Genomic DNA, 13,818 nt, shown 5'->3' with positions numbered 1-13,818 from the left:
GATGACGGTAAAAAGCTTCTAAATGATCCAAAGGAAAATAAGATTCATTTCAAGCCAAAATCTTCTTTCATGGACTCAAAAATTTGGAAATCCAGGTAGAGAGAGAGAGAGAGAGTTTATTAAAGGCTCTAAAATTCTCATTTTTTCTTAATTGAAACAATTATATATACAATGTTGTGTACAGCGGAAATATGGAACAAGGAACCAATAGCTTAGTGAATAGTTGTTGGGGTACAATAGGTACACCTGGATTTTAGTTGGAAATAGTTCTATACTGCTTCATCGTCATTACTGTTGTCGAGCTCAAGGCCTTCTGCTGCTAGAAGCTGACTGATGACCTTTTTCTTGTCTTCCTCTGCCTTTTTCCGCATTATATCCCTTTTCTTGAGCACAAGTGTATGTCGCTTAAGGGTATTGGCATAATTCTCCATGGATGCCTTCTTTTCTTTTGCCAGGATCCTCCTCTCCTCCTCTGGGTCAACCTGAAAATAACACCACAAAACATAGATATAGTTGTCGAAGAATAATTAGATGATGGCCAGGGGTGGAGCCAGGATTTTCTTGTAGTGGGGAGCAAACTAATGGTTAGTTGTCTAGTTGAAGAACTTGAAGATGAATGGTTTTAGGGAGAAATTCAGAGGTTTTTGGTTAGAAGTTGAAGAAAAGGATATTTAGGCCATTTTCAATTAGTATATCAGCAGGCCCGGTCAGGAGGCAATGTCATGAACAAAAAATTGAGAAGAGGGGGTGGGGGGGGAGGGGGGGGAGGCGGGCGGCAAAAATTGGAGGGAAGTGAGGGTGTGGGGGCAAATGGGTCAAGTAATTAGTTGAAAATATAGGGGTGAATCAAAGTTCTGTGAGGACAATTGCCCCCACCAGCTCCGCTCCTGATGATGCCATAGAGAGGGACCTCATTCCCTTTTCCCGTTTGCTGGGGTATTTGAAAAGAAAGGAATAGGAGAACCTTTGAAGGAATAGGACCTCATTCATGGTGTTTTTTTTTTCATCTGGTGTAACCGATTTAGAGATTTTAGAGGCATTTTTCTTTGAGGATTTCATCTTTAAATGCGAGCTTGTCGTGAAGGGAGGAATCAGTTTGTTCTCTTTCTCTTGAGGCCATCTCATCCTTGTTTATTATTTATCCAACAATTAAAAAAAGTGTACTGTAAGAATGGAAGGCAGGCACTCCTCAGAAAGAATAACACTTTGCCTCTGTAATCTTGAGATCTAGGGGCCCTAACCTCTCCCCAGACAATCTTGAAAATTTTCCATCACATTTCAATCTTGAATTCTAGTGTCATACTAAGATGGTCCACTTTACAACAATTAATTTATAAAATGAAAGAAAAACTGCTTGGCACACCTGCAAAATAACCACAAATCACTGCATATCAAATAGTGGCGATTGCCATTTCACATGGCCTGATTACCCAATAATAGCAAATGTTTGTGGGTGAATGTCGCTATGCATCACCTGTAAACTATTGCGAGTGAAACCCCTTAAGAAACTGCCCTAAAACTTTTGCTGGCCTTTTTGTGTCACAAATTTCTATGCAAAACATTTTTTATTTTATTTTTTCAATTATTGTGGGTGTACCAAGAATGGCCATAGATTATGCATCCTTCTGTGTTATTGGAACGGAATAACTCTTTCTTTCCCAAATCGGAATGAATAAAGAAGCATTTAGGAATATGCATTACCTTTGAACGTGAAAGACGCCGAACACGGAGATTCATCTCACGCTGCTGCTGCTCAGCCCAGGCTGCAATTGCCATATCACCTCGCTGATCAAACGCCTTTCGCTTTTTCATAAGCCATTCCATCCATGCTTGAGAAGCCTGGCAGAACAGTCAGAAGAAGGATGTATGAGTGATTAGAATGAGAATAAGCCCGCATCTAACATGAAATTCACTGGGAAATCCTCCAAATGGCTACAGATTTAATCCAGGTTTGCTTCTTCTATTACTTTTTTTTATAGGTGCTTCATCAATAACTTAAGCAAGTTAAGCATTTATGATTAATTATAGAAATTAACTCAAAGAACAAAACCGAATACAGTAGACAGCTAATTGTATCATATAATTATCACTATCTATTTGTAAGCTATAAAACAACAACAAAGCCTAGTCCCAAAATAACAACTTTTACCTTCATTGGGTTGACACGATGCTCGTTATCATATTGCCTCCGCTTCTCCCCATCAATGAGCAACTCATAAGCAGCTTGAATCTTAATGAATCGAGCTTCAGATGTTTCACCTTCCTCAAGAGTCCCTCTACCATTGTATACTTCAACATGGTATCAAGACTGATCAGTTAACGATCACAGGAAAATTCTCAGAAAGTTAAGTAACACCAAAAAAAAACGGTAAAGATCATGAATGAGACTAGCCACAACAATTCTAAGAAATTAAAGTTACCACGCTAAGTCTGTATAGGTGTAACCATGGTAAAGTTTAGTCTAGAGAAGTTATATGACACCACACTCCAAAACTAGAGTGTAAAAGGAAAGATCTTCGTTGCAAATGGCAAAACCATCTCAATCAACTCCCCTTCATTTTATCACTGATTGGAGACACTCCTAGGTAGGTCGCCTTGACCTCTGTTGCTGTAGTTGTTGCTCTCTTTCAATTAAAGTTAACTTATCAGGAGAAAAAAAAACGTCTCACATTTTTATCACATGTACCCCAACAGGCTTGTCTTGGCCACACTCATTCTATGTACATGTGTTTATTGATTGCCCAGCATAACATATAGCTACTTTTATACCATATTACACAATTTCCTTTGGCCCAATTGGTATGCACATGTTACATAACACTTCAGAATCACATCTCTACTTTAGCCACTCAATTGTTATTTTGTAGGCAGCATTTGCATCAAAATCACGAACCCTATGGATATTCAAACCAAGATATTAAAGATGGTGACTTTGGAGCGCATCCTGGCCACAAATCAACAGCAGCCACCTCTTTGTTGCCTAATTACCACCATATAATCATTTTAAATGATTATCATATCCTTAATTGGAATGAGGTACATCCAGTGCCACTCCTTTTCTTTGAATTTACTCAATCCCTTCTTCAGCATGCCATATTCGCTGTTCGTCCTTATTGTGGGGTATCCTAAACAAAGAATAGCCAAGCATTTGTTTTCTTCAACTTCATTATCTGCTTTGATCAAATATGAATACAATAACAAGCTATAAATCTGAACATAGTTGTTTTTTTGCCAATTGTTCTTTAATTCTCCCAAGAATGTGGATTCACCCCATCAAGAGTGCAAATGCTCTGGTGATCGTGCAAAGTGATAAGCTTTACAGCTAAGTTAGTCTTCAAGAAAATTTGTAACGCTGATGGAGGAAAATTAGAATCTTAAAGCTCTAGAACCATTCAAAACTTTTGATTCAACATGACTCTTTTTATTCATTTGATTTTTTTTTTTTCTACTTTGTTAAAAGTGCACAGTAATTGAATCAGAGAAATCAACTTGTCGAGCATTGAGCTTCAAAACCAGGGGGTGGCTAACGTTATTATGGAAACCTTAGGAAAGGCTCTTGTAGTTTTCCCAATTGTTAAAAAAAATAAGTGTGAGCCAACCATGACCACCAAAAAGGTCTCTACTCCCAACCCCAACACACACTATGCAATAGAAAATATCATCTACTGAACCGAACAGAGAAATGTACACATGCATCTTTTTATGAGAATTTCATTAAGAAGAAAATTAAAAAATAAATAAATAAATAAAAACAAGAGGATACAAAGAAAACACAAGCCCAAGAGGTTGAGATGACATTCCTAGGCAAAAGCGATAAAGATACACAAGGGATAAGACCCTCCTCTAATGATGCGATCCCACCTAAACACCAAGTCTCGAAAACCATACCACTACATTCCTCAAAAATAACATTATTTGCTCTTCCCAATACAAACTATATTTGAGACTTATTCTTACTAAGCTAAAAATATCAACTGCTGATTTGATAAATACGTTGTTCAGATTAGAAAAGCATAAAGGCAGAGAGATGAAGAAACAAACCATCTGGATGGTAAAATTTGGCCAGGCGTCTATAAGCAAACTTTATCTTCTCTTCATCAGCATCCCTTTCCAACTCTGTAAATTAAAAACAAAATAACAATAAAAAATTTAGCCACAATGAATAAAATGATAAACAGGAAATGGAAGTCATGATAAACAGGAAATGGAAGTCATTTTTCTACTTTTTTAGAGTTGCTATTGTCACACCAACTTTTACTAATGCCACAACAATTCCTATGTAAATCACCAAAGAATTGCACACAGTTGGTGTGGTGTTAGTAAAATTCGGTGTGGCAAAAGTAACTCTTTTTTGAAAAACGAATGAACTCTAGCAATGCATAACATGATGCCAGCGTAGATACATACATATATCCAAGTACATGAAAATGCATGTATTTTGATAACTTCGTTAAACAAAGATGGATTAAAACAAAATTGGACAATTAGAGACCCAGACAGAAGAAGCAACACAAACTACTTAAAAAGGCAAACAAGCAGATCAATCCTCGAAACAAATGCATTTCCTGATTTTGCTCAATCTCTTCTGACAGCAACAATTCCCGATCATATTAGACAATTGCATTCTAGATCTTCTAAAGTAATTTGTTGAAAGCATTAATATCTATACATCTGTTCAGACCACGGTTTTAAAACTCGTCCAACACTGAGATTACTGTTAGTCCATTCAGACTACCAATGTGAAACACATGTTAGAACATGACTTGGGAGAGTCATCTGAGTCTTGGAGGCATCCAAGGCAGATATCTACCATGAATCACCCGTCTCAGCTTTGCAAACTTGGTCAAGTTGATCAGTTCTCACATTTTTCATCATTTTTGAGAATTTAAATGGTTGTATTGTATATAAATTATATTTTATGATTGGGCATACATTAATACAGCTTAAAATATCAAAATAAACAGTATTTAATAATAAAAATACATTTATAAAAACCATTTTAAATCAACACGATAAACAAAACATAAATAACAGAATTCAAAGAACTTTATCAAATATATAACATAAAAATTACTGTGTTCTCTCCCAATGGAAATTCGAAAGTAACAAAAAAACGAAATTAGGTTTTAAGGTGAGTTTTTACCAAGTGTTTCGTACGGAGATTTCTCATCGGTCCATTTGGATGCCCTAACGAGTGTTCTCCTCGAATTCACACCGTAGAGCGGATTAATCTTCAGCAAATCAGGGTGACTGAACCAAGGAGATGATACAGAGGGCGAAGAAACTCGATATGATCTGTAATAACGGTTTCGAAAAGAAAACCCTAATCTAGATCGGTCTCTGCAACCACAGATGAATGAAGAGAAGAAGACTACATGAGGGCGACAGATTGCTCTTAGATTGCTCATATCTTTTCTGATCTCTCTGTTTTCTTCCTGAATTTGATGTAGATGAGAGATCGATAGAGGAAGAATTAGGGTTTGGTGGTCTGAGTTGCTTCTTCACATGACGAGATTGGAGAGAGAGAGAAGAAATCTCTTTCCTTCTTCCCGGGAAATTTTGTGGATGGTTTGGTTCCGGATGGAAGTGGCCTTTTACCATTTAACCCTTGTTATTGTTATTCCGTTGGGATTATGGTTTTAAAACTCGTTTTCTCGTCTCGTCTATGAAGGAGATCGGGTCGTCTCGAACGAGTAATCCAATTTATTCGAGTCATCTCGTTCAAAAATGAGACAGCGTTTTCAAATGGTTTGAGATGCCTTGTTTATCCGTCTCGTTGGTGGACGATAGCAGACGAATGGAACGAGTTATCTATGGTAACATTTAAAATTGGATAAGTCTAAACATGGTTTTTAAACTAGGTATCGCGTCTCGTCTCGTTCAACTCTGATATCGATTCGTCTCGGATGAGTTTTCCGATACATTTGAGACGTCTCGTGAGATAACTCATAAAATTAAATGTGAGACGTAAAACTCAATCAAAAAATAACTTTGTGAGTTGGTCTCATTCAACTTTGATACCGAGTTAACTCGGACAACACGTCTTGATCTCGGACGAGTTTAAAATCCATGAGTCTAAATCACTTTATTCACCATAATCATTGCTCATTTGTTATTAGGGTTGGCAATGGATCAGATAACATCGGCTTACCCGAGCATGGTTTTAAAATTTGTTTTGACGTCTTGTCTCATCCATGGACAAAATCGGGATGTGTCGGACAGATAAATCATTTGACACTTATTTATTTTTATATATTTATATAAAAATAATCATAATATTTTTTTATTATAAAATTAGGCAAATTAGAACATGTTTAATCATCAAATCATATTTTATTTAGTTAATCAATATTTAAATCTATAAAAAAAAAACTATTTTAATTAAAATATACAAATTCCTGATTGACTCGGACAAGTTTTTCAAAATATCATTTGAGTAATCTCATTTGTCCTGCAAGGTTTTGCACACGTAAAATATTTTGTCTATCCGTCTCGTTCATAGACGATACCGAGGTGATTCGGGCAAGTCGTCTCGATCTCGGATGAGATTTAAAATCATGTAATCAAGTCATCCAGCCCGAATTATTTGGGTACGTATACATTTTTTTATCCAATTAAAATTTTGGAAAATTATCCATAATTATTTGTCAATGTTTTTTAGGATCGGAGATAGATGTGCATTATATCCGATCCAAATATTTGTTTACCCAAGTTTAAAATGATAATTTCACAATAAATCATCCATAATTATTGCGCATATGATATGCTTTGTCTATCGCCCACGGCTATCTGTAGTGACTATAGTATATTTAGTGTGCCATGCCACACTAGTGTTCGTACTTCGTTGGAAGGACTGGAGTCGACCGCGTGCTAGACCTTGATGAGGTCATGGCCGCAAAACCGACAGTTCTGGAGTTTTAATCGCCAGGTACCCTTTTGGTTCTCAACAGATTGACCTTATTTTCCTCACCCACGACATCTGAAATACCTTGTGGGAAACGAGACTCCACAAAAAACATAGTCATGTCGTTGTGATGATTGAGCTTCCCCCTCATACATGAAAAAAGGTGGGTTCGATGGTTTTTCTAGGTGAGAATATATCATATAACCAAATTTAAAATGATAAATTCACAATAAAATAGCACCATGTTTACAAGTTGAAAAATTATATATATGGGTCCGTTCAGCAACAAACATTTTGGAAAAATATTTTTCAAAACATGCATCCTCACCAAAAATCAGCCCATTCCAAAACCTCTAACCCCATGTTTTCAAGTTGAAAAATCGTGGACCGTCCATTTTTTGTAAACCATTTTTGATGGGGTTAAAAGTTTTGGAATGGGCTGATTTTTGGTGATGATGATCTCCTCACCATTCCAAAACCTCTAGCCTATGTTTTGAAAAATGTTTTACCAAAATGTTTGTTGCTGAACATTTCCCTATATATATATATGGGTCCCGTTCGCCACCCTAAGCTTTACCTTACACTTTAACAAACATGTTTTGTCCTACATGGGTTAGAAGTTTTGGAATAGGCTGATTTTTGGTGAGGAGATCATCCTCGCCAAAAATCAGCTCATTTCAAAACTTCTAACCCCATAAAAAATGGTTTACAAAAAATGGACGGTCCACAATTTTTCAACTTGTAAACATGGGGCTAAAAATTTTGGAATGGGCTGATTTTTTGTGAGGATGATCTTCTAATCATAGAGATCATCCTCACCAAAAATCAGCTTATTCCAAAACTTCTAACCCATGTAGGATAAAACACGAGTGTAGGCTAAAGCTTAGGGTGTTGAACATTTCCCTATATATATATCGCCACCCTATGCTTTACCAAACGAGTTTTGTCCTACATGGGTTAGAAGTTTTGGAATAGGCTGATTTTTGGTGAAGATGATCTCTATGGTGAGGAGATCATCCTCACCAAAAATCAGCCCATTTCAAAACTTCTAACCCCATAAAAAATGGTTTACAAAAAATGGACGGTCCACGATTTTTCAACTTGTAAACATGGGACTAGAAATTTCGGAATGGACTGATTTTTTATGAGGATGATCTTCTAATCGTAGAGATCATGCTGATTTTTGGTGAGGATGATCTCTATGGTGAGGAGATCATTCTCACAAAAAATCAGCCCATTCCAAAACTTCTAACCCCATAAAAAAATGGTTTATAAAAAATGGATGGTCCATGATTTTTCAACTTGTAAACATGGGACTAGAAATTTCGGAATGGACTGATTTTTTGTGAGGATGATCTTCTAATCGTAGAGATCATCCTCACAAAAATCAGCCCATTCCAAAACTTCTAACCCATATATGACAAAACAAGTTTGGTAAAGCGTAGGGTAAAGTGTAGGGTGTTGAACATTTCCCTATATATATATATGGGAAATGTTCAACACCCTAGCTTTATCCTACACTTTAACAAACGTGTTTTGTCCTACATGGGTTTGGAATGGGCTGATTTTTGGTGAGGATGATATCTATGATTAGAAGATCATCCTCACAAAAAATCAGCCCATTCCGAAATTTTTAGCCCCATGTTTACAAGTTGGAAAATCGTGGACCGTCCATTTTTTGTAAACTATTTTTGATGGGGTTAGAAGTTTTTGAATGAGTTTATTTTTGGTGAGGATGATCTCCTCACCATAGAGATCATCCTCACCAAAAATCAACCCATTCCAAAACTTCTAACCCATGTAGGACAAAACACGTTTGTTAAAGTGTAGGGTAAAGCTTAGGGTGGGGAACGGGACCCTATATATATATATGGTTCCATTTGGCACCCAACTATTTGCCCAACATGTTTTGTCCTCCATGGGTTAGAAGTTTTGGAATAAATTGATTTTTGGTGAGGATGATCTCTATGGTGAGGAGATCATCCCCACCAAAAATCAGCCCATTCCAAAACTTCTAATCCCATCACAAATGGTTTATAAAAAATGGACGGTCCACGATTTTTCAACTTGTAAACATAGGGTTAGAAGTTTTGGAATGGGCTGAATTTTGGTGAGGTCGATCTTCTAATCATAGAGATCATCCTCACCAAAAATCAGCCTATTCCAAAACTTCTAACCCATGTAGGACAAAACATGTTGGGCAAATTGTTGGGTAAATGGTTGGATGTTGAACATTTCCTTATATATATATATATATATATATGTATGGGTAGCGTTATCTGGCCAACAGTTTGACAAACATTTTGGCAAACACATTTTTCAAAACATGGGTTAGAGGTCTTGGAATGGGCTGATTTTTGGTGAGAATGATCTCTACGGTGAGGTGATCATCATCACCAAAAATCAGCCCATTCCAAAACTTCTAACCCCATCAAAAATGGTTTACAAAAAATGGACGATTCACGATTTTTCAACTTGTAAACTGGGGCTAGAAGTTTTGGAATGAGCTGATTTTTGGTGAGGATGATCTCCTCACCGTAGAGATCATCCTCACCAAAAATCAGCCCATTCCAAGACCTCTAACCCATGTTTTGAAAAAGTGTTTGCCAAAATGTTTGCCAAACTGTTGGCCAAATAACAGGACCCTATATATATATATATATATAGGGAAATGTTCAGCACCCTAAGTTTTACCACACACTTTAACAAATGTTTTTTGTCCTACATGGGTTAGAAGTTTTGGAATTAGCTGATTTTTGGTGAGGATGATCTCTATGATTAGAAGATCATCCTCCCCAAAAATCAGCCCATTCCGAAATGTTTAGCCCCATGTTTACACGTTGAAAAATCGTGGACCGTCCATTTTTTGTAAATCATTTTTGATGGGGTTAGAAGTTTTGGAATGAGCTGATTTTTGGTGAGGATGATCTCCTCACCATAGAGATCATCCTCACCAAAAATCAGCCCATTCCGAAACTTCTAACCGATGTAGGACAAAACACGTTTGTTAAAGTGTGTGGTAAAACTTAGGGTGCCGAACGGGACCTATATATATATATATATATAGGATCAGGTTCAACAACTAACGTTGGTAGCCAATATTTTGTCCTATACAGGTTAGAAGTTTTAGAATGTGCTGATTTTTCTGAGAAAGTTGTTTACAATTTCAGGAATCGTGGATTGTTAATTTGTAAACCACTTTTGATGGTTTAGAGGTTTCAAATTGGACTGATTTTTGAACCTAACCCATACATATATCACAAGCAACTCCCTGTAGTAGTATGTTGTCTACCAGTTGTAATATATTCAATATGTCATGGCGCACCAGTATTTCTTGGAAGGACTAGAGTCGACCTCATGCTAGACCTTGATGAGGTCTTGGCCACATAATTGGCAATTTCAGAGTTTTGATCGCATGATACCCTTTCGGGGCTATGTGGATTGACTGTATTTTCCTCACCCACGAGATCTGAAATATCTTGTGGGGACGGGGGTACACAGAAACAAAGTCATGTTGTCACGACAATTGAGTTTCTCCCCGTACACCAGAAAAAGGTTGGTTCAATGGTTGTTCTGGGGTGAGAATATACATATATACTTTTTATAGGATATCCATACCTGACTCGTACCCCAATTTCAAGTGGATATCCGAATCATATACATATATATCCTTTGACTCCTAAGAATGACTCATGAAAAAGACACATGATCCCAACCCTTTAAACACAAAATCCATTGGTTGAGATTTATGAGTATCTTAATAACATAAATATTAGAGTTACTTATCCCAAGGATAAATCTCAACCATTGGATTTTGCATTTAAAGGGTTGTAATCCTTTGTCGCGATTTCTATTTTCACGTCTGTCCCTTGATCGGCTCCTATATATATATATATATCATTATGTATATATATGACTCAAATATCTGCTTGAAATTGGGGTACCTGGATATCCTTTAAAAAGTATATATAATCCTCTAAAAAGTTGGATAAATAGTCGGATACAAATATCCCTAACAAAATCGGATGAAAATTGGATATGGATAACTGGATATAGAGTCGAATACAAATATATGCTTCATCCGACCCACACCTGGTCCATTGCCAACCTTATCTATTATTGGACTCGAGAAATGACACAAGATCTTAACTGCGTCAATACAAAATCTAATATTGGTTGAGATTTTATGCGTATATTAACATTACATATCTCGATTATACTTATCTGAAAAATGATTTTGAATCATTGGATTTTGTGTTTACACAATCAAGATCTTGTGTCATTTCTTGAGTCAACTGAAGTTGACCCACATACTTATATTTAAATAAGGTGGTTTAAAAATTGCTCAGTCACAAAATTATGTTTCTATTTAGATAATTACTTACAATATTAAAATTTGATTATTTTTCTCAAAAATACAAAAGCTAGTTGACTAAGATGATATCCAAAATATCAAGGAATCATAATGGATATTGGACAAGTCAATATGAAGGACAATTCACAATGAAAATATTGCTCACTCATGGCCAATACCACAAGATGACTTGGACGAATCATTCAGTCTCGGAAGGTTTTTTTTTTTAAATCATGATCATTTGGAAATGGGTTAATATTTTTCTTGTTGGATTTTTCTAATCTCGGACAAAGTTTAATGTTAAATAACAGACAAATGGCTACGATGAGAGGAAAAACACATGTCCTAGGAATTAGTTAATGTCGCAGTCTTCGTACCACTTGAATATCAAGGTTCCATGCATCTGATCTAGATTAAGCATAATTTTCCTACATCCACAAAAACAATGGAATAAACTATCTCAACTTCCTTCTCACCAATTTTTTTGTTCAATAAATAAAATTTAGCTACTTCAATTTCTTGTTACTCAACAACTTATCCAGTACTAATAATGGAATATGTTATTTTTACTTGAGAAAAATTAGGCATAAGTCCATAGTTGTGAAAGTTTTCTAACCATTTTGCTTTTGCTTAGTACTTGTAAAATGTACAAAAAATTCACCCAGTTTGGCATTGGAAAATTTTGTGGTCTTTTCCAATGATTTTCTAGACGGTAAAGTTTTGTAAGAATTTTTTGTCGAAACTGTGGGAATGTACAAAATTTTGAGATTATCTTTGATTGATAAAAGGCAAACTATAAGTCCAACAAAAATTTGTGATGAATTTGTAGAGGGGCAAACAAGGTGCCTATAATATTTTATAGAATAATGCTCGATTGACTTCAATTCACACTTTGCTGACAGGGAGGTGTGTACGGAATCATATATGATTTTCATCGAGATGCAAGTGAAAAGCATCTATGATTGTGTGTGCAACTCCACTTCAGCAAAGTATGAATCGAAGTCACTCCAGCATGACTCTATTTTATATTACTTTAATCTATGATATTTTCCAAATGTAAATATTATTTTTTGAACAACTTACCCTTTATTCTTACATAAAATATTTTGAAAAACAAAAAAACATTATTCTAATAGAAAATGGGTAAAAGTGAATTATTTGTGTAAAGATGAAACCTAAGGTGAGATGGTGGGACACTTTTTGGGTAGTATTTGGTAAAAATTGATCCAATTTCATGACTTTTTTAATTGTTTTTCTTGTTAATGAAAAGTAGGAGAATGATTATTTTAAAAAATGAGAAATATGTAAATTTACCCAACATGGTATCAGAGCGAGTTAAGAGAAACTAAGTGGATAAGTTAAGAAATCATAACTTGATCTAATACCATATCGTTATATGAGCATATTTCCCAATACACTAAATGCCGTGTTGTCAAATATGAATATATCATGTAGAATTCTAATTTTTAATCGATGTGGGACTAAGAAACCAACCAAAGCACCCCTTTCAGAAGATTCATGTGATGAGAATAAAATAAAATTTTAAGATATTGGGACACGTTGAATGCAAACAAAACTACTTCAAACCAATAAGGCCCACCATCTAATTGGCCTATATACATATCTAAAAATCTATGCATTCTGGTCACAAGTACTTGATTTTTAAATTCATTTTGGGTCATATGCCATTTCTTTAACAGAAACTATTTGAATCATGGTTTCAAAACTCATCCAAGACGTATCATTCGATTCATCTTGATATCAGGCATGGACGAGATGAATTGGACAAGTCAATTTTTTGGACGAGATTTATAACCCTGAACGACACATCTCAAACGTATTAGAAAACTCGTGTAAGACGACTCAATATCTAACATGGACAAGAAGAGATGCAAGACCGAGTTTTAAAACCATGATTTGAATGGGTGAAATCGATAAATCTTGAAATATTTAGAGAGATCTCATAAGTGAAAATTGCTAAAAGATAAAATAATTTTACACAAAAAAAAGGTGTTATCTTCAACCATGGTTTCTAATCTCGTCAAAGATTGAGACTAAATATCATATACCAAGGAGTGGGATATACCATGTGAATCATCTCACACATGATCTTTTTTGGCAACCTTGATGACTCTAGCAGTATTTTGAAACTCTCGACCGAGTCAATGAAATTTGACCAAGTCACTCGGGTTTTATATTTGTTGTTAAAATAGTATTTCATAATTTAAATAATTTTTTTAAAGTAAAAGATTTGATCGTTTGACATAATCTTCTAATCCATCTTATTTTATAAAAAATAACTTATAATTATTTATTTATACATATAATTATTACTTACAAATATAAACTATTTAAGTCAATTTATTTTTATTCATGAACACACACACACACACACACACCACACACACACACACACACACACACACATATATATATAAATATATATATATATATATATATATATATATTATATATATATATATATATATATATATATATATATATATTTGTATTCAAATAATTATAATTGTTATGGCGGTCTAGAAATTATTCAGTCAAA

The 13,818-nt window shown here is 35.2% G+C and overlaps 1 protein-coding gene across 1 annotated transcript; it reads right to left on the bottom strand.

Annotated features, from left to right (window-relative positions):
• Window positions 1-115: 115 nt before the first annotated feature.
• On the bottom strand, window positions 116-5,590 carry LOC147409649 (Chaperone DnaJ-domain superfamily protein). Its single transcript, XM_086431194.1, has 5 exons — window positions 5,144-5,590; window positions 4,042-4,116; window positions 2,150-2,289; window positions 1,702-1,839; window positions 116-482 (listed from the first exon to the last, which is right to left on the bottom strand). Exons 1-5 carry the CDS (start codon window positions 5,406-5,408, stop codon window positions 270-272), a joined length of 831 nt encoding a protein of 276 aa, XP_086287320.1. The 5' UTR covers window positions 5,409-5,590; the 3' UTR covers window positions 116-269.
• Between the last annotated feature and the right edge of the window lie 8,228 nt (window positions 5,591-13,818).

This window comes from Akebia trifoliata, chromosome 2 (genome assembly GCF_017979445.1).
Source record: "Akebia trifoliata isolate Shusen 1 chromosome 2, ASM1797944v1, whole genome shotgun sequence".
In the NCBI taxonomy this organism is placed as follows: domain Eukaryota; kingdom Viridiplantae; phylum Streptophyta; class Magnoliopsida; order Ranunculales; family Lardizabalaceae; genus Akebia; species Akebia trifoliata.
The sequence above is the reverse complement of the archived record's forward strand: the minus strand, read 5'-3'. Positions and strand labels throughout refer to the sequence as shown.